Genomic DNA, 23,589 nt, shown 5'->3' with positions numbered 1-23,589 from the left:
CTAAATGTCTCGTAATAATTACCTCACCGCACAGACAAATGAGAATTGTAAACATCGTTTGCACAATTGATCGTATAATTAAAGACTCGCTGACCGCTAATGAGGTGTTCTACACCGGCGAACCAAATTTATCATCACAGGATTCGAGTGCCTGCGGGGATTGATTGCTTCAAGAATGTTTGTTTTACCGAAGCTACTCAGCCCAGATAACCCAGGTGGCTTCCACGGAGAAAGCCGAAGTGCAAGTGCACACAGTAATTAGTGGTGTGCGAGGAAAAAAAATTGCCGTGAGTTCCCGTCTTGCACTGTTATTACGATGTATGTATGGAAACTTGGAACGTGAGTTAGGTCGAGGACGTGGGGCTCATTATGAGAGTCGTTTCATGCTTAGCTTGATTGCTGACGATTAACCGAAGGTGTGTAGTATAAACCTGTTCGGATAGTGACGAGTTCTAAGGCAAAAAATTATGCGATATGAAGTAAGCAACATTATAGGTATGCATATATGACTAAACTTTCAAGGAACATCGGGACTTGACTTCAGATTGTAATGAGATTAACATTTAAAATCTAATCAGCACCACATTTGCTCCCGGTACATTCATTTCAACCGGAATGTCAGATATTTCCTTTTTCAAGCCCGTTGCCATTTTTGCTCGTTTCTAAACAGCTCGTTAGGACGTCTGGAATGTCGTAGCACTTATTAACAAAGCGAACGAAATGCTCACATTTACACTCGGTTTCTGAGTCACATAACTATTTCCCCCCGACCGATGAAGATCTTTCAACTTCTAACCTATATTTGTTCGTTTCTTTTTTTTTATTCTCGCCCCCAAACAGACACCCCTTCGACGCCAATATCGCAGTCCCCGCAAAGTACCTCCTGCAGCCCTTTTACCACCGGATACTACAGCGGCCAGGTGTTCTTCCCGCAGACGCCGAATGCGGTGCAGCGGCCTCTTCCGGGAGCTGGTGGGCGCGGAGGAGGCGGAGGAGTATTCTTTGGACTGCCAACCCCCAGTCCCAGTGGCAGCAGCAGCCACAGCAGCCAGCACAGTGCCAACAGTCCGGACACACCGTCCTGCTCCTCGGCTGGACCGATTTTGTAAGTACCATGCAACGTGAACTTAGTCATTGGGTGGTGGTTTTGCCCTTGAAGCTGTCATTTTTCTCTACAATGGAAAGGTTTATTATGTTTTACTACTTTGCTGTAAGGGTAGATTTTTTTCGACAGGCTTCACGCTATAAGTGTACAAAATCGAACGAAGAATCGAACCTAATTCAGTAACAATCAACTAGTGGATGAAAATCAACTCATTTTATTTGAATTCGTCTAACGTAACGTCTCGTCTCTTCTCCGTGAAGGGTCTTTGATTATATAGTCCCTGGTCATATTATTTTACTTAAGAGGAATGGAAAGGGTTGGTTAAGATTGATTCAGCAAAAAAACATATTTTCTAAAATTCATTGTAATGATAAAGAGTGTTAGTATATTCATTCATATTCCTTATAATAATGCTTCAATATTTCCTCAAACTTTCATTGTAAAATGGTAATATTTGAGCGAGTGACAGTGAAATTTCAAAGGCGCCTTGTCGAAAATTTGCGTTGCGCTGTACACCATGACTCAAGATCCTCTGTACCAATTGTTGTGAGAATTTGCACAGTTCTTTTTCGCGTTGTTCGCCAGGTAGGGGAACATGGGGAGACTTGACCAGGTTTTTAGCTAAAACTACATAAATCTCTAGAAAGGCCTTCAATCCCTCAAAAGTCATTGAGATATAATGTGCAAAGTTATTGTGCGTCTTCATGATTTTTTGCAGAGTTTTTAATTTAATTGTCGAAAAGTTACAAAAAAATTTCTGAGATCGTTTTTTTTTGGTCAAGTCTCCCCTGAGGGGAGTCTTGTCCAAGGCGTGGGGAGACTTGACCAAGAGAATTTTGAAAAATCATAACAAAAAATAATGACTTAAAACATACTGTACTAATTTTTTTACATATTGTCGAGATCTTTGGGTAGCAGTAAAAAATATTAAAAGGTTGCATTTGATAAATTTCGATTTTTAATGCATTTCTTTTTAAGTATTAACTGTACAGCTTGCATTGCATGTTCACACGTTACGAAATCAGTCGTACTATTGCTAACTTTGTTTACTAATACTAAAATATAAAGACTTATGTTTCAGGTGGGATTTTTTTAAAGCATGATTAACATTAACATTAGATACCAAAGCATAATAAATATCAGAAATTTGGTATCTTTCTTCAGCTAATTGCCACTTCGTCAAGTCTCCCCATAAAATCTTGGTCAAGTCTGCCCAACATTAATTATTGCGTTCAATGTCATTCAATTTCTAGTAATAACTATTCCAATGTTCCAATTTATGTAAAATCATTTCACTGCTTCACAAAGATTAAGATGGTATATTAGTACATTAATAGTAATTAGTAGTCCAGTAGATATGTCCATACAAAGTTTGATAAAAAATTACATCATTTAATGCAAATTTATTAATCAGGTAATATTTTCTGTAAGGAAAGAATTTTTCATTCCAAACTTTTAAAATTACCTTAAGGGATCAAAACAAGTATAAAAATATTTTTGAAAAAAAAAATTATGAATCGAATAGAAGACACTATAGCCAAAAATAGAATTTTGTGCTTGGTCAAGTCTCCCCATGTTCCCCTAACTATTTCAATTCTTTTGTTGATTTTTTAAATTTTTTATGGAAGTCAAAATTCCGATTCTCGCTAGAAAAAAATGGTTAAATAAAATAATAAAAATAATAATTTTGTTAAAAACTCCCGTAGTTACCAGGGCTATGACGTGAGGAGGAGCTGTGCTAGATTCCAAAGCGGTCGGTCCAGAAGATTTTGAATTATGGTGTACACCGGTTTTTTTCGAGGTGCCTCCTGAGGATTCACTGTCACTCGCCCAATTTTCAATATTTTCAAAAAAAAATCTAGAGAAATGTTGTTCAAAGGTTGCATTATTGTACAGAATAGATATGTGCGTCGATGTATTTTTGATCGGCGCAGGCGTTAGGCGTCACGCTATTGGTACCTATCGGCGGCTGATATTGGCATGACGAATATGTAACCGAAAAATCTCGACACTACAATTCCTTTTCAGAATTAGAAGCCTAACAGATTTCGCAACATGCATGGCATGTGTTACTGGCACTGAAAATCCTCCCTGAGGTAGAATCGACCGCACGTCGAAGAACTCGTGAGACCATAGACTTACCCTCTGTGCCGCCACATCAGTGTCCAAGCCTTGTGATAAGTTAGGATCATCCCTATGAGAAATATTGTTTAGGAACGAGAAAAAAATCAATTCATAAATTTTTGAAAAAGGCATGATGTCATATAATGAACCGTTTACCATAATCATGGCCAAGCTCCCGAAATCATGTATAATAAACCTCTTATTCATGAAAACTTCTGTGTTATCTCAAAACTAATCCACTTTAAAAATTAGCACGTTACACTCGAATTTTTATAAGGGTTATTGTGAGTGAAATTTTTAATGATTCTAGTTCATCAGTGTGCACACTGATATGTATTAAGGTTCAACTGAGAAAGCTTGGAAAACGAAAAAATCAACCAATAGTCCGTATGGAAATCAATCAATAGTACCCTACCAATGCCCCAAATACGGCAGCCCTAAGTTTGCGCCGCTAAAACAACAAAAATGATCCATAAAAAATTGAAAAACGATCCATAAAAAAGTTGTCAATGTTCCATAAAACAATACTGAAAATCCATAAAAAAGTGTGAATGATCCATAAAAAAGGGTGATTTGATCCATAGATTATTCAAAATTGAACCATAAAATAATCGCAAAAGAGCACTAAAATAGTAATAAAAGAGCAATTAAAATGAACCAATGCCCCATAAAAATATTGGAAATGTTCCATAAAATGATACATTTTGCGCCATAAATTAACTGACATTGATCCATAGAATATTAACAATGTACATTAAAACACGTCGATATGTTCCATAATATCGACAAAAGTGCTCCACGGTATTACAAAATGGAGCAATAAAATGTCAGAAAAAGTTCCATAAATTTGATGAAAATGTTTGCTAAATAATTTTTCTTGGTCCATAGAAGATGTAAAAATGAACATTAGAAATGATTCATATATCGAACGTTAAATTATGGTTCATGGATATTTACAAAACGATCCATAAGAAAATAAAATGTTAAACGATCCATTAATATGTGCTTATGCACCAGAAAATTAAATTTAATTAATTCATGCGAAATTTTTGCTATTCGAACTAATAATAAAGTTTATTACATTTGGTTGTAATGTCAAACTACAACAAACAATGCATACATTATAGTTAAACTTCAGCTTCCGTACCCAACTAGTCAGCTAACTGACCTTAGCTAACCTGAAATCATTATGGCAATTCTTTAAACGTCAGGGTATTTATGATATTAGAGCGCTGAGTGTTATTAGACCACCTATACAGGCTGGCATGAGTCGCAAATACTATCTGAATAACTATCTGAAGCGAAAACGGACACTTTATACACGAACACTGACTAATGTGGCTACGCCACATCGCTTTCTTGTGCACTGTCCGACTTCGCTGCCGCTCAGTCGGCTTTTAACTAGCTATAGCCCCTATGTTTAAGTAAACCGGGCAAACGAGAGGACCACAGGTTTGCCTGCAATTCCAGCTACGGGTTAATCAATGCCTCGTCCAACGGATCCTCAGCGGCTTTGCGCCGCTTCGGATCCTTGGCCCCGGATATGCGGCCAAGCCGCATCACACTAACTCCCAGTATAAGCTCACTTGTTAAAACACTGTCACTGTTATGAGAATTATTAAGCACAACTTATTTTTTAAGTTTACCATAAAATTTCGCATGAATTCATTAAGTTTATTTTTTCTAATGCATAAGCACATATTAATGGGTCGTTTTACATTTTCTTTTCTTATGGATCGTTTTGTAAATATCCATGAACCATAATTTCGTTCGATATATGAATCATTTCTAATGTTTATTTTTACATCTTCTATGGACCAAGAAAAATTATTTAGCAACATTTTCATCAAATTTATGGAACTTTTTCTGACATTTTATTGCTCCATTTTGTAATACCGTGGAACATTTTTGTCGATATTATGGAACATATCGACGTGTTTTAATGTACATTGTTAATATTCTATGGATCAATGTCAGTTAATTTATGGCGCAAAATGTATCATTTTATGGAACATTTCCAATATTTTTATGGGGCATTGGTTCATTTTAATTGCTCTTTTATTACTATTTTAGTGCTCTTTTGAGACCATTTTATGGTTCAATTTTCCATAATCTATGGATCAAATCACCCTTTTTTATGGATCATTCACACAGTTTTATGGATTTTCAGTTTTGTTTTATGGAACATTGACAACTTTTTTATGGATCGTTTTACAATTCTTTATGGATTATTTTAAATATTTTATATGCAAAAGTACATTTTCCCCCCAAATACATTGATTCATTTCCATGAAGATTTTTTCAACGGTGTGAGAAAAAACTGCTTTTTTCGTTTTCCAAGATGGCCGCTTTTGCAAGCTTTCTCAGTTGAACCTTAACTTTATCGACTAAAAGAGTTGAAACGTGAACGATGTTCATGATTTTAGGAAGGTAGTCATGATTTTCGTAAGTTCTTTTCGTGCTTTCGTGATATTTTATTCATGATTTCATTCTTGTATTTTTCGCGTGAGTGATTCATGTTCATGATCTCACCAGCTTAGCCACGATTTTCGTCATTGTTATATGCTGAAGGGGGGCGGTGCTGTAAAGTGCTCAAACCGAAAGTTATTTTGTTTTATTACGTTTTTGAAAGTAAGACAACAAGGATAAGGATCTTTTGTGTAATATTTAGATTTATTTATACATTCATTGAGCTCGAAAAAAATATATTTTCATACGAGCGTTCCAAGAGTAGACGTCCAACCGTTTCCACGTCGAGGAGCGCCGCGGCGAACACGATAAAATTGTCTGACGCAGGAAATTCAATAAGTTTTGTGAAGTTTAGACTTTTTTTTATTCATTTCGTTTATTTGATAGGCACAAATGCGTTAGCTTGGCGGTGCCGAATTCTTTTGTTTTTACATTTTGGATATCTTAAAACTAGGAGGTTACAATGTTGAAATATTTTTTTTTTTACAAAGGAAAAGAAAGTTTACAGCTATCTTAAGACTAGAAATAAGATTCAATATACAAGAAAGGGCCAAAACATTTTTTTATGAAAAAAAATTAAAACAAGGGATTCACTTTGATATACAAGAGGGGGAGTAATAGTATTTTACGAAATATTTTACGGTTATCTTAAAACTAACAATATAGTTTAGTACACAAAAGGAAGAACAAATATTTATGAGAAATTTCACAGAAATCTTAAAACTAGGGATTCAATTCTATTTACAAGATAAAGGACAAGAGTTTCAATAAAGAGTAAAAATTATAGCTATCTTAAAACTAGGAATACAGAATATTAATTTGATTTTTTTTAACGAAAACTTATGCTTGGTCAAGATATTCAGAGGGTGGCTTATTTCCACATCAGTGTAGCAGCAGTTGTATTAAGGACAGGGGAGAGAAGGCGTATGGTGACAGGGAAAGAAGAGCAAAACTTGCAACTTTCGCTCAATCAAGGGGTGGGAGGGTGGTATCAGCGAAACAAATTTGCGCCTCAGTCTGGTAAGTCGTCGAGTACCGGATTGGCGGATGGTATTCTTCGGACCTGCGGGGAATCCTTCAAAAGTCATCGGACCTCGAGTCGCTCTCGCTTCAGTTTCCTTCTATGCACGCGTAGTGGTAAGGGCGACGGCGGTTACATAGTGGCACTCTGGAGCTCATCGGTTCCACAAGGCAGGAGGAAACTGTAAAAACGAGAAATACAAGAGAGGGGCTAAATTGGGATATTTATCGTTTTTATGAAGGTATAAATAAGGGACATATAGGGGATCACAGATCACGAGTTGCCAGCATATCTCGGACTGGTACATTGGGTGGTCTACCTCGGGCCCGAAGGGATTCCTTTAACTGAGACCTGGCGTCACAATACCCGGCGCATACCCAGACAACATGTTCGATGTCGTGATAGCCCTCGTCACAAGCGCACAGACTACTCTCCGCAAGCCCAATACGCCGCAAATGCGCATCCATGGTGTAGTGATTGGACATAAGTCGGGACATTACACGAATAAAATCCCATTCCCCATTGCTCCACGAGGTTTGCTAACTGTTGAGCGTCCTCTGACGACAAATACTAAAAAATTCGTTGAAGCAGATTGGTCTTTCGTATATGTCACCATTTAATGCGCCCGCCTTTGCTAATGAGTCGGCCTTTTCATTGCCCGGGATAGAACAATGAGAGGGGACCCAAACAAAGGTAATCTGATAAGATTTTTCAGATAACGTACACAAGGACTCCTGTATCTTCCCCAGAAAATACGGGAATTGCTTTTTAGGCTTCACCGCACGAAGAGCCTCGATGGAGCTGAGGCTGTCCGAAGTGATGAAGTAGTGATCTGTGGGCAGAGTGTCGATGATCCCAAGGGTGTACTGAATTGCAGCTAACTCTGCGACGTAAACTGAAGCAGGATCATTGAGCTTGAATGAAGCGATGATAGTATTACTGAAGATACCGAAGCCAGTGGACCCATCGAGATTTGATCCGTCAGTGTAAAACATTTTGTTGCAGTCGACTTCTCGGAATTTATTATAAAATATATTGGGGATCACCTGCGGGCGTATATGGTCCGGGATTCCACGAATCTCTTCCTTCATGGATGTGTCGAAGAATACAGTAGAATCAGAAGTATCTAGGAAACGGACACGGTTGGGATTGTACGAAGAAGGATTGATGCTCTGTGCCATGTAGTCGAAGTACAAGGACATAAAACGGGTTTGAGAATTAAGCTCGACGAGCCTCTCGAAATTTTGAATCACCAACGGGTTCAGAATGTCGCATCGGATGAGCAATCGATATGAGAGTTCCCAAAATCGATTTTTTAGCGGAAGAACGCCCGCCAGCACTTCGAGACTCATCGTATGGGTCGAGTGCATGCAACCCAAGGCAATGCGCAAGCAACGATACTGGATTCTGGATAGGTTCGCAGCGGAGCGGAAACAGAAACACCCGTACTCCATCACCGACAATATCGGGGAGTGAGCGTAGCGTATTGGTAAATCGATTGCCTTGTACGCAGCGCACCTGGGTTCGAGTCCCGACCCCGCAAATAGGGTTAGAAATTTTTCCTAAGAGATTTTTCTAACCCGAAGAGGCGAATGACCTTAAGGTTAAAACCTGTATAATTGAAATAAAAAAAGCCGACAATATCGTTGTTCGGTATAACCTGATCAGGTCTCCTGGGTGAGCACCCCACCATGTTCCAGTTATTGTTCGGAGAAAATTGATCCTTTGTTGGCATTTATGTTTCAGATACCTAATGTGACATCCCCAGGTACCTTTAGAGTCGAACCAGACCCCGAGATATTTAAATGTGAAAACCTGGTTGATCGTTGCACCCATTAATAGAAGCTGGAGTTGCGCCGGCTCACGCTTCCTAGAAAAAACAACCAACTCAGTTTTCTCCGTGGAGAACTCAATACCCAGCTGAAGAGCCCAAGCAGACAAATTGTCCAAGGTATTTTGTAATGGTCCTTGCAAGTCGGCAGCTTTGGGCCCTGTAACAGAGACCACCCCGTCGTCTGCAAGTTGCCTTAGCGTGCATGAATTGGCAAGACAATCGTCAATGTCATTCACGTAAAAATTGTAGAGCAGGGGACTTAGACATGAGCCCTGGGGAAGACCCATGTGCTAAATCGCGATGTTGTTAAATCGCCATGCGAAAAGTGCATGTGCTTTTCAGACAACAGGTTTAGCAAAAAGTTATTTAAAATTGGTGAAAGACCATGCTGGTGCAGCTTCTCTTACAGAATGTTGATAGAAACTGAGTCAAAAGCCCCCTTAATATCCAAGAAGACTGATGCCATCTGCTCTTTGTTAGCATAGGCCATTTGGATTTCTGTAGAAAGCAACGCAAGGCAATCGTTCGTCCCTTTGCCTTTGCGGAAGCCAAATTGTGTATCTGACAGTAAGCCATTGTCGGAGGCTGGTTTTCCTGGTTTTTGGATGGCGATGACCTTCACTTGCCTCCATTCATAAGGGACAATGTTACCCTCAAGAAACTTGTTAAATAAATTAAACAAGCGCCTTTTTGCAGTGTCAGGTAGATTCTTCAGCAAGTTGAATTTGATTCTGTCGAACCCTGGGGCGTTATTGTTGCACGATAAGAGAGCAAGTGAGAACTCCACCATCGAAAACGGTGTTTCGTTCGCGGTATCGTGAGGAGACGCGGCGCGGCACGTTTTCTGTACCGGGACAGAGTCCGGACAGATCTTCTTGGCGAGAGCGAATATCCAACGGTTTGAATATTCCACGTTCTCGTTGGTACTATTACGATTACGCATACGTCGAGCCGTACCCCAAAGAGTGCTCATCGCTGTTTCTCTCGTTAACCCGTCGACAAACCGGCGCCAATAACTGTGTTTTTTGGCTTTCATTAGACTCTTCATTCGCCTTTCTAACGACGCGTACTGTTGATAGCTAGCGGGTAACCCGTCTTCCCGGAAGGCCTTATATGCAGTGGACTTCTCCGCGTACAGCTCTGAGCACTCTTTATCCCACCAAAGGGTGGGAGACCGTCCATGGGTATTCGCGCTGGGGACTGGCTTAATCTGAGCTTGATTCGCACTATCGAGAATCAAGCCAGCCAAAAAGCTGTACTCTTCTTCCGGAGGAAGTTCTTGGGTAGATTCGATGTTGTCGGATATCGCGGCCGCATAGCTCTTCCAATCGATATTTCGTGTGAGGTCATACGAAATATTGATTGATTCCAATGGTCTTGAGCTGTTGATGATCGAGACTACGATCGGCAGATGGTCGCCGGGAGGAAGGATTTCTCCTCTTCCTGGATTCTCGCGAGTTAGCAAAAAATGTTCCCTCTTGTGGCTAGTTAGATTCTTGATCAACATGAGACAAAAGAGCAAAGGTATTTTCAGATTGGACTGATGGCGAAGCATTCTTTAGCATTTCTGCATAAGAGCGCCTTAGGGGAGCGCCTAATATTATCCCCGCGCTGCTTGTACGCAGGACATGATTTAAGAGGATGCGGAGAGCCACCACAGTAAATATACTTTTCAGTTTCTCTGTCGCAAGCGTCATCCTCGTGCTCTCCCTCGTATTTGCCGCACTGTTTTTTATATCACAAAAAAAATAAATGGCTGAGTAGCCCAACTGCTTGCAATTGTTGTAGCTCATTACCAGCGCGCGGTACAAACAGATAGACAAACTTTATCCAGAAGCACATAATTAGGAAAAGAAGACCCGACGAAAGTCACCCGAAGCGAGTCTGATGGATAAAAAGTTGCTGTCTCATTCTCTGCAGATTCTGCTGAATACAATCGTTTGCATTCTAGAATTTTTACCTGTTGAAGCGAAGGGTTTTCAAAGCAGCCAACCCTGTACTTCAACTGGTCTTCGTACTTCAGTTTAGACCCGGCTTAGACCCGGCTCGTCGACGACCCCGTCGATTTCCATTGCTTTAGAAGGTACGTATACCCAAAATTGCCTTGTAAAGCGCTCGCAGCAAGCAATATGGTTTACCTGGTCGAGGTCATTCACTATAAAACGTATCTTATTAGCTCGAACACGTGTTATCTATTTCACAGCCGGGTAGTGAGCCGTCAACTCCCGTCAGTTCTCTAAAATATTCAGCGATTTCGAGTTGGGCCGGAAGCCGATGACCTAGGGACCATTGAACTGGCTGTATATTCTTATACGAGGGGTATCGGAAGAATAAGGGAAGAAATAATTTGGGGTATATCCGGTATATCCATGGGAAAATCAGTGAGTTTATCATTCCCGTCTAATGTTCTGCAAACGAGCACATCGTGCAAACGATAGATGAAACTTATATTCCGGGGAAAGGGATCTTTAAAGTAGTGACCGATCGGGAAAAAGGAAATGAAAACATAGGGGAACTGTGGGTAAAATTAACAGGGGGGGTAAAATGAACAGGTGGCCAAATCAAGTCAATGTTAGTGAAATTTAGAACAAACTTCACAGAAACGTAATCTGCAAAGTATTCAAAGGATATTGAAATCATTTCTTTTGATAAAAAGCTGTCGGATGTGAAATAAATATGATGAAAACAAAAATCGGCATTCATGTTTGTCGCTGATGTTAAATTCGGCATGTAGAATATAAGGTTTTTTGAGGTGAAATTTTAATTTTATTATGAAAATGGCGTTACCTGACAGTAATTGAACCTCTTGCAGATATTTCACAGCAATAAGTAGGGATCAGGAAAAATTGGCTCAATCGGAACGGCTGTTTAAAAATAAAATGTCTTAGGGGGTAAAATGAACAGGTTGTAGTGGGGGTAATATGAACCATCTTGCTGCTCCAAGTACCAAGCCTCAAAATTAATCGCTAAGTTCAAGTTGCTATATCTTCATTGTTCTCCAACAGATCCTTAAAATTTAAACACCTATGGATAACACCAAGTTTGTAGATGTGTTTCGATGTCACAGAATTGTAAATTGGTTAGTATTACATGAAAATTTAATTTTTCCGTGACAAGTTTTTTTGCCTACAAAATGCCTTGTGTGTATGCAATGCTCATGAGCCGCTGGGACATCAACATTGCTCGAAAAAATGCTTTTGAACTCTAAGCATTGCATACATACAGAACATTTTGCAGGTCACTAGAAGGTGTTCATTTTACCACCAGCACATGTTCATTTTACCCACACGCTATAAACGTGTCTCTTTTTTGGGCATGTTTTGAAATCAATAATAATGTTTGAAAACTTGTGTTTATGTCAAAGTATTTTCATCAAATATGTACAAAACATGTCTAACAAGCAACATATAAGGTGATTGTAGTATCTCAATCACTTATTAGTTAAAAAATAATGACTTTGCTTAACGTGTTCATTTTACCACCAGTTCCCCTACTATAAAACTAATCCGTTATAAAATGTACACATATTACATTGATTAACTCTTTTGTAATCAAAAAAGTAGTATACTATTCAGTCTTTATTCTGTATGCCCGAGAACCCTGAATTTCTCTTTTTTTTTAATTCCGAAATCTCTGGAAGTTACGGAAATGGAGGCAATACTTTAAAATGCTTTTGCATCTGAAGTTTTATGTTGTCAAGGATTGCAGAGAAATTTCTTTAAAAATATATGTTTGTTTTTTTGCGGACACATTTGCCGGTAAAATTATGATCTGGTAGGAAATCTGCAGCTGCGACCGTAAGACTCGGATTATCATTACAACCAACAATGAACGGACAGTAATACTTCAACAAATATTTTAAAAATGGGGCTATTCATTAGGTCTTACCGTATTCCGATCAGGTTTGGTCAGATTTGACGAGTTTCCACTTACTGTAGGTAATGGGCGTATAAGTCACTGCCCGGAATTCCGTCTAAACGTAATATATTGGGATATCATTAAAGCTAAAGCTTAAGATGAGTTGAAAACAGCTTAGGATACTATTTCTATGAGCAGATACTGGAAAGCAGCCGGTGAGGTTAAGCAGCAGATTATGCAGAAGTTGACGGCCCGTAGCAAGCCCAAATTGCGAATTTTTGCTTATTTGTTTTTTTTCGACTTATGTAGTCACACTTTCTTTTTTTTACAACGACATTCAATTAGCTAGAGATTACTAAGTAGGTAAAGTTATGAAAAATTTAGAGCTATATACAGATCGGAAAACTAGAAGTGGCAGGGTCATTAGAAACAGGCCCAAAATCTTGCGGACTAATCTTTTGTCTTCTGCTGGCAGGTGTCGTCTCAAATCTACCAACATGTCGGTTCTCATGGTAAAGAGGGACAAGTCTGTCTGTGCCGTGAGACATGTTGGTAGACTTGAGTGATTCGTAGTAACACTGCCAAAGCTCGACATCAGCCAGCAGAAGATCCTGATCTCACTTGAGCACTATGGCTCTTAAATTTTCATAACTTTCCGTACTTTTTAATCTCTAGCTAATCGAATGTCGTTAAAAAGTAAAAAAAAAACGTTTGTGTTTTTTTTTGGGAGCAGGGAAAAACTCGCTTGAATTGAATTTTGTCTTAACTCTCTCTCTCCAGTAAGCCTAAAACCCCCTCATCAACAGATAACAAACATTCAAATGATACATTTCGACCCTCATAATTACAGTCAAAAAACAGCATTATCTACTAGGAACTAGCACTAGACTACAGATAGCAAGATAATGAGCTCAGTAACGATTTCTTGACGGCATTGCGGAAAAAATGAAAGACAAAGACGTTGGAACAGCGATTGAAAAGACAATACATACTGACGAAACCTCCGTTATAACAATAATTTGTTCGGGCTAACGAAATGCGAAAGAAAGGATAGGTTCGATGACTACAACGATGCATGTCGATGTACAAAAGTTGTAGAAGTTCGATTCAAGCTTGCAGCAAATCGGCAATGAAAACTGCTTTCGAAACATCCCGCCGCGGCCTACTGACGGGAGATCGAGGTCTCTAAGCTTACAGCGATCTATGTAGCTCGGTAGTTTCAGTGGGTCTCTCCATGGGAGTCTAGTTTGGGATCTGAGAAGATTCCCAAATCTTTTACAGATGATTCCAGTTTGAGAATGATTTGTGAGATATTGTAGTCGAAATTAACTATCGAGTGCTTGCGATTAAAATATATAACCGAACACTTGGAGGCATTCAACATCATCCTATTGGCATAGCACCAATTGGTGAATGCATACAGCTGGAACTGGAAGAATTCTGCGTTTTTGGAATTCGTGATACGGTAAATTAGTTTTAAGTCATCAGAAAACGAAAGTTTTATGCACTTCAGCAAAGAGCAATTTAAGTCGTTTAAATAGAGCAAAAATAAGAATGGTCCGAGATGACTACCCTGAGGAACTCCCGAGTTGGCAGTAAATGGCGATGTCGTGCAGTCTCCAATTTTCACTGCCATTTCACGTTCGCTTAGCTACGAGTGAAGCCAGTCCAGAAAGGAGCCATTAAATTCACGTCAAATAATTATTATTATTCAAGGGGAATTTAAATCGCAAAGCTCATATTGTATCTCTAAACTATAATGAATATGTAACATTTTCTTTCAATAAAGCTCCATTTTAAGCCAAACAAATTTTGAAGTACTTCTGATTGAAAGCATACCAACTCTAAATTGGCAGGGATTTATTTTCAAAAAAACAACGTCTTAATTTGTCTGAACAGATGGGCCATAATGTGTACAAACCCTATAGTTACATGGATGAATAGGCTCCACGGCAAGATTGCAGAGCCATGAAAAAGCGAAACGCAATAATATTTCAAATTATCAATAAGTCAGCATCAGGTAAACCTTTTATATGCGTGCACGTTACTGTGGAGTAAACAAAATTTGCTTTCAAAATTTTGTTCCTGCAGATCAGAAGTCAAACGAAAAATATCTGCTCGAATTACAAGTTCCTTTCTCTAAAAACTTATTATGACAACATAAACAAACTAATTTCGTTATCCATCCTAATTTCAGCCACCAATTTCCAACGAGCTTTGCGGCTACCAGCAGCGGCAGTAGCGGCAGCAGTACCAGTGCCAGCCCAGCATCAACCGCAGCCGTCTCCTCCTCCTCCTCGTCGTCCTGGAACGACGAAGGAGATGAATCGAGCGAGTCGGACTCGTCGCCGCAGCCTTCATCCGGTGCCGGATGCAGTTCGCACTGTTTAGGCCTTCCGGCGCATGATGTTAGTGGCGGTGGCATCGGCGGCGGCAGTAGTAGCAGCAGCAGCGGAACAATAGGCCTAATGGCAGTGGCCAATCCAGGGTTCATTCCACCCCATCTGGACTACATGGCAGGTCGTGAACAGCTGCAGGAGTTTGCTGGCAAGATTCCGCAGCGCAAGAAAAAATCCAAGGCAAACAAATCCAAGAAATCGAGAGTGAGTATTAGATGGAGTCGGGGTATAGGGGGGAAGTGGGCTTAGGGCATGCAAAGGCAGAAACGGTCGAGATAAGAGATAATTATTTCATAATTGCTACGAGACACGAATCTCCCCAGTGTGTATGTGGTTTTCTTCGTGCTGCCGCACGACACGCTTCAGTTCGGTCCTTGCTACTTGCTGAACTTGCACTGATTAGAGTGACGGGGTACAGGGTCGTACTTGTAAAAGGGTTCCTATATAGTAGCACTGAGATAGATGAGATTTCCAGCTTGTGGTTGTGTTTGAATGAGTTTCTATAGGTTCAGATAGTAAATCGAAAGCGGGGACTGCAAGCTACAACACTCCCGTCCATATGTGAGGCAGTAATGGCAGTCGTGCGTCCTCATTACTCAACACACATGAGCTGGTTAACATATGTTATTATGGGCACTGCTCTCATTACGGCTAACCCGCGTCCCTTTCGTCCTAAGATATTATTTTTCTTCGTCAACTCGGTAATAATTGCATACACTCAAGAAAATTAAGGCTTTAGATTAATTTTTCTTTGATTTGAGTGAAACCTGCTTTTCCTGTTGCAATCCTCAATGCACGGCTGAATATAATTCAGCAATAGTAAAAATACTTATCAGAATACTATATACCGGCACGCGGTGAACTGGAAGGCGGAATTTTAGTATTTTACAAGAGTTTTAAAATTTTGATATATTCCATACTTATGAAGACGCATGGTGTTTCAAGCTACTATAGGTGGGACAACATGATCATTTTTTTCAGAACAAAGTACGTGAATAATGAGCTCAAAACTCCATTGTTATTCGTTTCCGTAGCCATCAATGCACACCGTTTGTAGGACCAGCCGTTTACTAAAATCAATCATCACTCCGATCCAATCAAAACCATCCAAGACCAATGATAAACAATCCCGCATCTATAGTAGCGCCATTTCATTGAACCTTCCCCATCATCGCCCGAACGCACAGTATATTTAAACGTGAAAAGTGTACCGGTAAACAAACCTCCCACAGGAACCAACACGTTCGTCATGCTCGGTAAGGGTCACAGGGGCAGTCAGTGGTACAAACAAATAACTTTTCTTTTCAATCCTTCAATACGCGCCACACGCCTGCACGATTCAGATGCTGTTGTTTTGATTACTCTCACCAGCCGTTCCCTTCCTTGCCACAATGCCAGCAACCCATTCCCGGTTTACTTCTTAGCAGATAAACAACCTCCTAGCCACCACCAATCAAGCAACTGAAAATGTATCACACATCGGGAAATCTTTTTATACTATATATTTATGCTTCACTCGCCAACATAACCGGCCTGTTTTTGATACCCTCCATGGTAATAGTACAGCCATAATAATAATAATCTCGCGCACTTTTTTATGTAACCTACGCTCGGTGCAGTTGAATTGAATCGGGGCTCCTCCATGAGCCCCGTCACATTTTGACGCTTTAGAAAGAACATTACTTTCATCGGATTCGATCGACCTACTACGATTTGAAATTTTTTGTCGTTACGAACTTCATGGACGTTCCCCTCGCTGGAGCAAGAGCAATCCAGTATTTTCTGTTTTATCTACCATTTGTTTGCTGCGATGTGCGTTTATTGACGGAAATAAACGGAATAAGCGAAGAAAACTCGTGTAAAGAACCATTCTGGCAGACCGAACATATTGATAGGAGCTGCACGGAAGATCAGACCAAATGACGATATACTAACGTGGTGGTTCCGTTAAAAACACGTGGAGTTGGAAACAAATCCAATTTATATGAAAATGGCGCTTTTTAAATTTTCCATATTTTCTCCATGGTAATGGAGACACATAGTGTTGCGATGCACGAGTCGTGTTTTTCGATTCAACGAAAATGGAGGTGAACCAACGCGAGTAGAGAGAGCAAATTCTTTCCAAACAGCTGGAATTTCCTGACCTGTCGCACCGGCAGTTGGGAAAAATGTTGAACATTCACCATTCAACCGTCTCCAGAGTGTTGAAGCGGTTCCAGGAACGGTTGACGTTGGACCACGGCAAAGAAGCTGGAAGAAAACCGGGACCGGAGAACAAAAAGACGGAGGGCAAGGTGAAGCGGATGATTAAAGCAAATCCCAACGCCTCAATCCGTGATTTGGCTAAAAAGATCGCATGTCCAGAATGCAAAGAAGAGAGCTGTACTACATACATACAAGGTACAGAACTTCCCAAACCGCGATGAGCGGCAACAATCGACGGCTAAAACTCGGGCACGGAAGCTCTACGAGAAGATGCTGACAAAATATGGCTGCTGTGTGATGGGCGACGATACGTATATAAAAGCCGATGTTAAGCAAATTCCGGGGTTGGAGTTTTTCACCGGCAAGAGCAAGTTCTATGTGGACGATAAATTTTAGAAAAAGAAAATGTCGAAGTTCGTCACCAAATATCTCATTTGGCAGGCCATCTGCCCTGAGGAGTGAGCCTTTCGTGACAAAGGGCACAGTAAATGGCGAGATCTACAAATCTGAGTGACTCGAGAAGCGCCTTTTACCGTTCTTGCAGCAGCACGACGAAGCTCCGCTATTTTGGCCAGATTTGGCATCATGCCACTATTCTAAAAGTGTCCTGGAGTGGTATGAGGCCATTCTGTTCATTTTGCTCCAAAGGACATGAATCCGCCAAACTGTCCGGAGCTGCGCCCGGTGGAGCAGTACTGGGCAATGATGAAACGGGAACTTTGGAAGAGCAAGTAGACAGTCAAAGACGAGAAGGACATATTAAGAAAATGGAAAAACGGAGAAACTGGTACCGGATGACACTGTAAAGACTTTGATGGAGGGCATCAAGCAAAAATGCGTTCAATTTTACACTCAAGGCTCCATCGATTAACTTTTCTTTTGATTTTTGAAGTAAATATATGTATAAAACTACCCTAAAATTTTGGTTTGATTTTAAACATTATAAGAAAATTGGTATGACATTTTCGGTGTCGCAATAATTTCGTGTTCGCCCTTTAGTACATGTTCTACTCAAAAGTATATGAAATTAATCAATAGGATGAGAAAAATATATGAGGAACATGATTTAAACGGGTGCGCGACGTTTGGCATTAATACGTTAGGCGCAAGTACTTTAGGCATACATATCTTAGGCATAAGTACATTAGGCATAATAGACGATTAGAATAATGCACCCAAGTATAAAAATAATCGCAAGGCTATTATAGCGAAAGGCTATTATATTATATATTACTCTTGTTTTATCCGGTTAGAAAATTTCTTTACAATTATACTTAATATCATAATTTATGTCTGACGTCCTTTATGCCAATCGTCCATTATGCCTAACGTGCATTATGCCTAACGTATATTATGCCTAATTTTGAAAGTCATCTTGTATTTCAGAAAATCGGATTTTTTAGATTCAAAATGGAATCTATGTTTCTGTTTAGGTATGGTGAAACGAGGACGGTTTTTAAGTTGGACAGCCAAATAAATTTGGTGATAGTAATGTTTTAATTGTTTGTTACAGATATGGAAAACAATAAATAGGATGCGCCTTTTTCAAATTCTGCTCCATTTGAGCCGCCCTGACATTACAAAATCATCACAATATTTGCTTATGAGTTCAATATATGGAAGCTGTCAAGTTGTCACCGGGCTGATAGAGAGAAATAAAATCGGTTTTTGTAAGATTATCTTCTGATAATTAAGAAAGTGATCACTGTTCAAGGAGTGATTTAAGGAGGATTCCTTATTATTTGTCATTTTTATCAATTTTCATTATCATTTGACATTTTTATCTGAATCATGAGACTTTGTTAGGCCGCCATGATCTGCTGGTGGAAGAAGAAAGGCACGGTACGCACCACTTGTAGAATGATTTTTGCCCAAAGAATTTAATCGTCAAAAATAGCTCATGAAATTTTTTTTGAAGCAGCCACGGTCATATAAAATTGAAAAATCTGTTTTAATCCACCTAGTGGTGCAATTGTGCCTTTCTCATTAATCCAATCTCTGATTTAATTGCTGATTACGTTCAATATAACGTTGTGGAAATATCTATTACATTCTTATAACACTTAGAACGTATATATAAGTGCACGACTGTCACCAACTTGGTAAGCAACAACTCGAAACTGACACACTTTAAGCAAACAAAAATATAATATTTAATTAGCTTGATCAGCGTGAATTCAATGTTGTCTTAATATTAACAATTTTTGGAATACGGGTTGGTGGGAGATTAAGGATGTTTCAGGAATTACCTAACTTATTTTGGTATACAGGGTGAATGAAGGGAATGCGGACATGAGGATGGTCTGAGAGTATTGAGAGAGGGGGGAGGGGTAGACAATATATTCCAAAAATAGTTGATTCACAATCAGTGATCTAGGCCTGCGAATCGAAGTAATTTGATGTACATTTCTCATATAAAGAAAGGCTATGCAATCACTAAAAAAGACGACCTTTCAACCGAGGCCCGGAGGACCGAGTGTCATATACCATTCGATTCCGTTCGTCGAGATCGGAAAATGTCTGTGTGTGTATGTATGCGTGAGTGAAAGTGGAAATGAATTGATCGAACGTAAATAATAAACTTTCGTTGTGCTTTCCATCGATCTGCGTAAATTTGTTGCTAAGAAAGTTTTCGGCTTTGCGCAACGAAAGCACAGTTTGCTATCATGCAGGTTACGCATGCAACCGCTAACAATTTAGTAACAAATTCATCTCAAACATTCATCTCAAACATTGAACCCAAGTGCACAAAGCAAAATGAGTCAACGCTGATGATGATGGGTAGAGCGAAAGAGACAACTAGTACCACGACACCGTGTTTGCAAATGAAGCTCGAATGTACAAACGTTTTTGTGTACGAATAATTGTGTTCGAGATTGTACATAAAAGTGTGCTGGAGCACAACACAAAAGAAAGCATAGTCTTTGAACGACAAACTCAGTCGCGTGATGCACGGCACTGGGTAGAGTACCTCCACAGCCAGTGTAACGGACTTCTAACTCAGCTACACTGGCTTTTTAAAATACATAGCACAGTGATCTGCTACGCCTGCCGTTCAATAGGCAACTGAGCTTGTCCGGACAAATCAGTTCTTTAAATAGTCTATGATGACGTCATTCATAGAAGCGTAGCGCGCTAGCTGCACAAATTTGCCGTGCCGGACTTGGAAAGCGCCATCTTCTGTATGTAAATGCGCGATATTTTGACTAGGTTGTACTTTATTTAAATTTTAAATCCATGATATCAAAAATCTTTCGGTTTATCTATTGGAATCTATTCTTAGAAGTATTTCGGAGCGATATGTGCAAAAAATTCGAAAATTTATTGTGAGATGGCTGAATTATATGCGTTTAAAATTGTACCACTTTTTGTTACATACCATTTTTGTAGAATTTGCAAAGTGACCCCCCCCCCCCCATATCGAAAACAATCACGTAGTCCTACGTCAAAAAAATAGTACGATTCCGTCTATATTTCCGAAACCATATAACCGATCCGTGTGAAATTTTATAGCAGTCTATGGGGATAATATTTGATAGTTTGTTTGTGAAAATCTACCCAACCATCTCCAAGAAACTGACGTGAGTCTGTTAATTTTTTAATGTTTCGGATCCTCTTCGTCAGTAACTACGACCAACTTACTGCTAGTTATATAAATCAAAACCAGGGCAAAATTGGTGACGTTTAGGCACTTATATCCTAAAAGTATCACATCTTGCGTGGACGCTTAAACAACTGGCTAGAATCGAGTTATATTTTTAAGTTCATGCTTGCTGATGAAGAATATTGAGACTTTGTTAGTGGTTGTTAGTGATCTAGAACTACAAATCCAAGTTTGTTAAAATCGGGATTGACTGCGGGGTCGTACACATCACCTTGTAACTCCGGAACCGGTAGGCGGATACATTAGAAACCCAATAGCAACCGATGAAAAAATTTCACCTATTATTTAAGACTAAGTTTGTGAAAATCGGCTCTGCCATTTCTGAGAAAATTGAGTGAGATTTTCGGTCACATACACATACACATACACATACATACATCTACATAAATGCGTTTTCTTAGCTCCACCAAAGCAGAGGAAAGATTAGTTGGCACGCCAGTTTTCATGATTCCGTAAAGAGCAAGAACCTCACCATGAGATGTAAGAAGCAGACGCGCGAGGACGCCCTCACTGCCGAAGGGAAGGATGCCACTCAACAGGGAGAAAGCTGGAGTGCCGTTGTAGGTAGTAAGGAGAAGCAAAGGAAACATGAAAAGCTTTGATTGCAAATCCGTATCAAGTTTCGGTAACTGGTGGATAGATCGGGAACGGCTGTGATACAAGTTATTGGCAGATTTCCCATTCAGGAAGTGGTAGAACGCTCATACCAAAGCTTCGTGATCGCCAAAATCAACGGCGTTTTCATGTGAAACTGTGACGCTCCTCCAATGCTGTAGTAGTTAACCGAACAATTGATTGTTCAACAGCCGGTACTCATTGGTGGTGACTTCAACGCCTGGGCTGTGGAGTGAGGCAGTCGAGTAACCAACATAAGAGGGTATATCCTGCAGTAAGCTCTAGCGAAGTTAAACTTACGACTGCGCAATGAAGGTTCCGTTAGCACATTTCAGAGAGACGTGGAAGTCTTTGATCGACGTCACATTCTGTAGGCCTACACTGACGGTAAACATGGATTGGAGAGTTTACGTAACTTATACACATATCGACTACCAGGCGATTCGAAGACCTCCAACAAAGATCTCTTCGTGGAGGCACTTCGGTTGGGCAGCAGGACTGAAAACGCCGATGCGGCTGATTCAACAGGATGGTGACGGCCTGTGACGCTACAATGCCGCGAAAACTAAAGCCACGTAGTAGACGACCAGCTTACTTGTGGAACGAGACGCTCAGTACGCTACGCACTGCTTGTGTCAGAGCCAGAAATCGGGCACAGAGAGCAGTATCGGAGCCAGATAGAGAGGAGCGCAAAGCAGCGTTTCGGGAAAATAGAGATCAAGCGTAACAAGCCAGATTACTACAAGGAGCTGTGTCGAGAAGCACACACAAATCCACGGAGGTCGAAAGTCAAGGGCTAGTCAACGCCAACCGAAAAGCGGCCGAGTAAGCTGAAGATAATCGTTGAGAGTCTCTTCCCGAAGCATGATCCAACTATCCGGCCACCGACACCGGAAGGAGCAAACACAGACGATCGGCAAGTGGCTAACGATGAGCTCGCAGAAGCGTCGAAGTGCCTGAAATCAAAGAAAGCTCTCGGTCTGGATGGAACACCAAACGTGGTGCTGAAAACTGCGATCCTGGCATATCCGGATATGTTTAGGACGGTGCTGCAGAAGCATCTAAATGAAGGCAACTTCCCTGAAATGTTGAAGATCCAGAAGCGGGTATTGCTACCAAAGCCAGGAAAACCACCGGGCGATTCGGCTTCGTACAGGCCCATAAGCCTGCCGGATACACTCAAGAAACTCCTGGAAAGGACATTCCTTAACAGGTTGACGAAATTCATGGAAGGTGAGTGCGAACTGTCCAAGATGCAGTTCGGACTCCGTAAAGGAGCATCGACAGTGGATGCAATTCGGACAGTGCTCGAGAGTGCGGAGAAGGCATTTAAACAGAAGCGAAGAGGTGATCGATACTGTGTTGTGGTCACGATAGATGTGAAGAATGCATTTAACAGCGCCAGTTGGGGTTCATCGCCGCAGCGCTACACAGAATGAAGCTTCCCGACTATGTACGACTATGTATGCCGTCGTATGAGACGAACGAAGGTCAGAAGTCAATGCGAGTCATTGCGGGCGTTCTTCAGGGCTCCATTCTCGGTCCAACTCTTTGGAACGGGATGTACGATGGGGTCTTTGCACTTAATTTCGCGGACAACGTATCACTAACGGTGATGGGTGAGACACTTGAAGAAGTGAAGGTGTCGGTGACGGAGACAATAGACGCGGATGAGAGCTAGATGAATGGGATCAAGCTGCAGAAGCTATGACCACAAGCCGGAGGTGTTGTCGGTCAGCAACTGCAAAGCTTTTCAGCGGATGCAGATCGACGTCGGCGGGCACGTGATTGCATCGAAGCGTGCACTGAACCAATTGCGAGTGGTAATCGACGACCGGTTGTGTTTCAACAACCACGTCGACGAAGGTAATGCACGCTATAACGAGGATCATGTCAAACGTCGGCGATCCGAGAAGCACCATTTCTGCTAGCTAATGTTTCGTATTCGATACTCCGATATGGAGTTCCTCCTTTGGGTGCGGCTCTGAAAACCAAGTAGAACCGCGAAAAGCGGAACAGGAACGTTTCGGCTGATAGCCGTACGAGTCGCGAGCGCATACAGAAAAATATGGCAGGAGTCAATATGCGTTACCGCCAGGATGATCCCCATCTGCATCACTATGGCGGAGGCCATCGAGTGGTATAATCGAGGAAGCACCAAAAACCGTGTGAAAGATGGTGAGAATCCATTCAATTGCTACCGGCTCATCCCAAATCTATCGACGTGAATCAATAGAAAGCACGGAGAGATGAACTTCCACCTGATACAACTCCCGACGGGCCAGGACTGCTTCA

The 23,589-nt window shown here is 40.7% G+C and overlaps 1 protein-coding gene across 1 annotated transcript in view; it reads left to right on the top strand.

The window, feature by feature from the left end:
• The window catches only part of LOC131685050 (secreted protein C-like), a 310,844-nt gene that overhangs the window by 284,090 nt on the left and 3,165 nt on the right, over positions 1-23,589 (top strand). The window contains exons 2-3 of the mRNA XM_058968439.1: positions 841-1,105; positions 14,609-15,014. Of these exons, the coding sequence (XP_058824422.1) occupies positions 841-1,105; positions 14,609-15,014 (671 nt within the window). The remainder of the gene's footprint in view (positions 1-840; positions 1,106-14,608; positions 15,015-23,589) is intronic.

The sequence above is a fragment of the Topomyia yanbarensis genome, chromosome 2, assembly GCF_030247195.1.
Source record: "Topomyia yanbarensis strain Yona2022 chromosome 2, ASM3024719v1, whole genome shotgun sequence".
In the NCBI taxonomy this organism is placed as follows: Eukaryota; Metazoa; Arthropoda; class Insecta; order Diptera; family Culicidae; genus Topomyia; species Topomyia yanbarensis.
The sequence above is the reverse complement of the archived record's forward strand: the minus strand, read 5'-3'. Positions and strand labels throughout refer to the sequence as shown.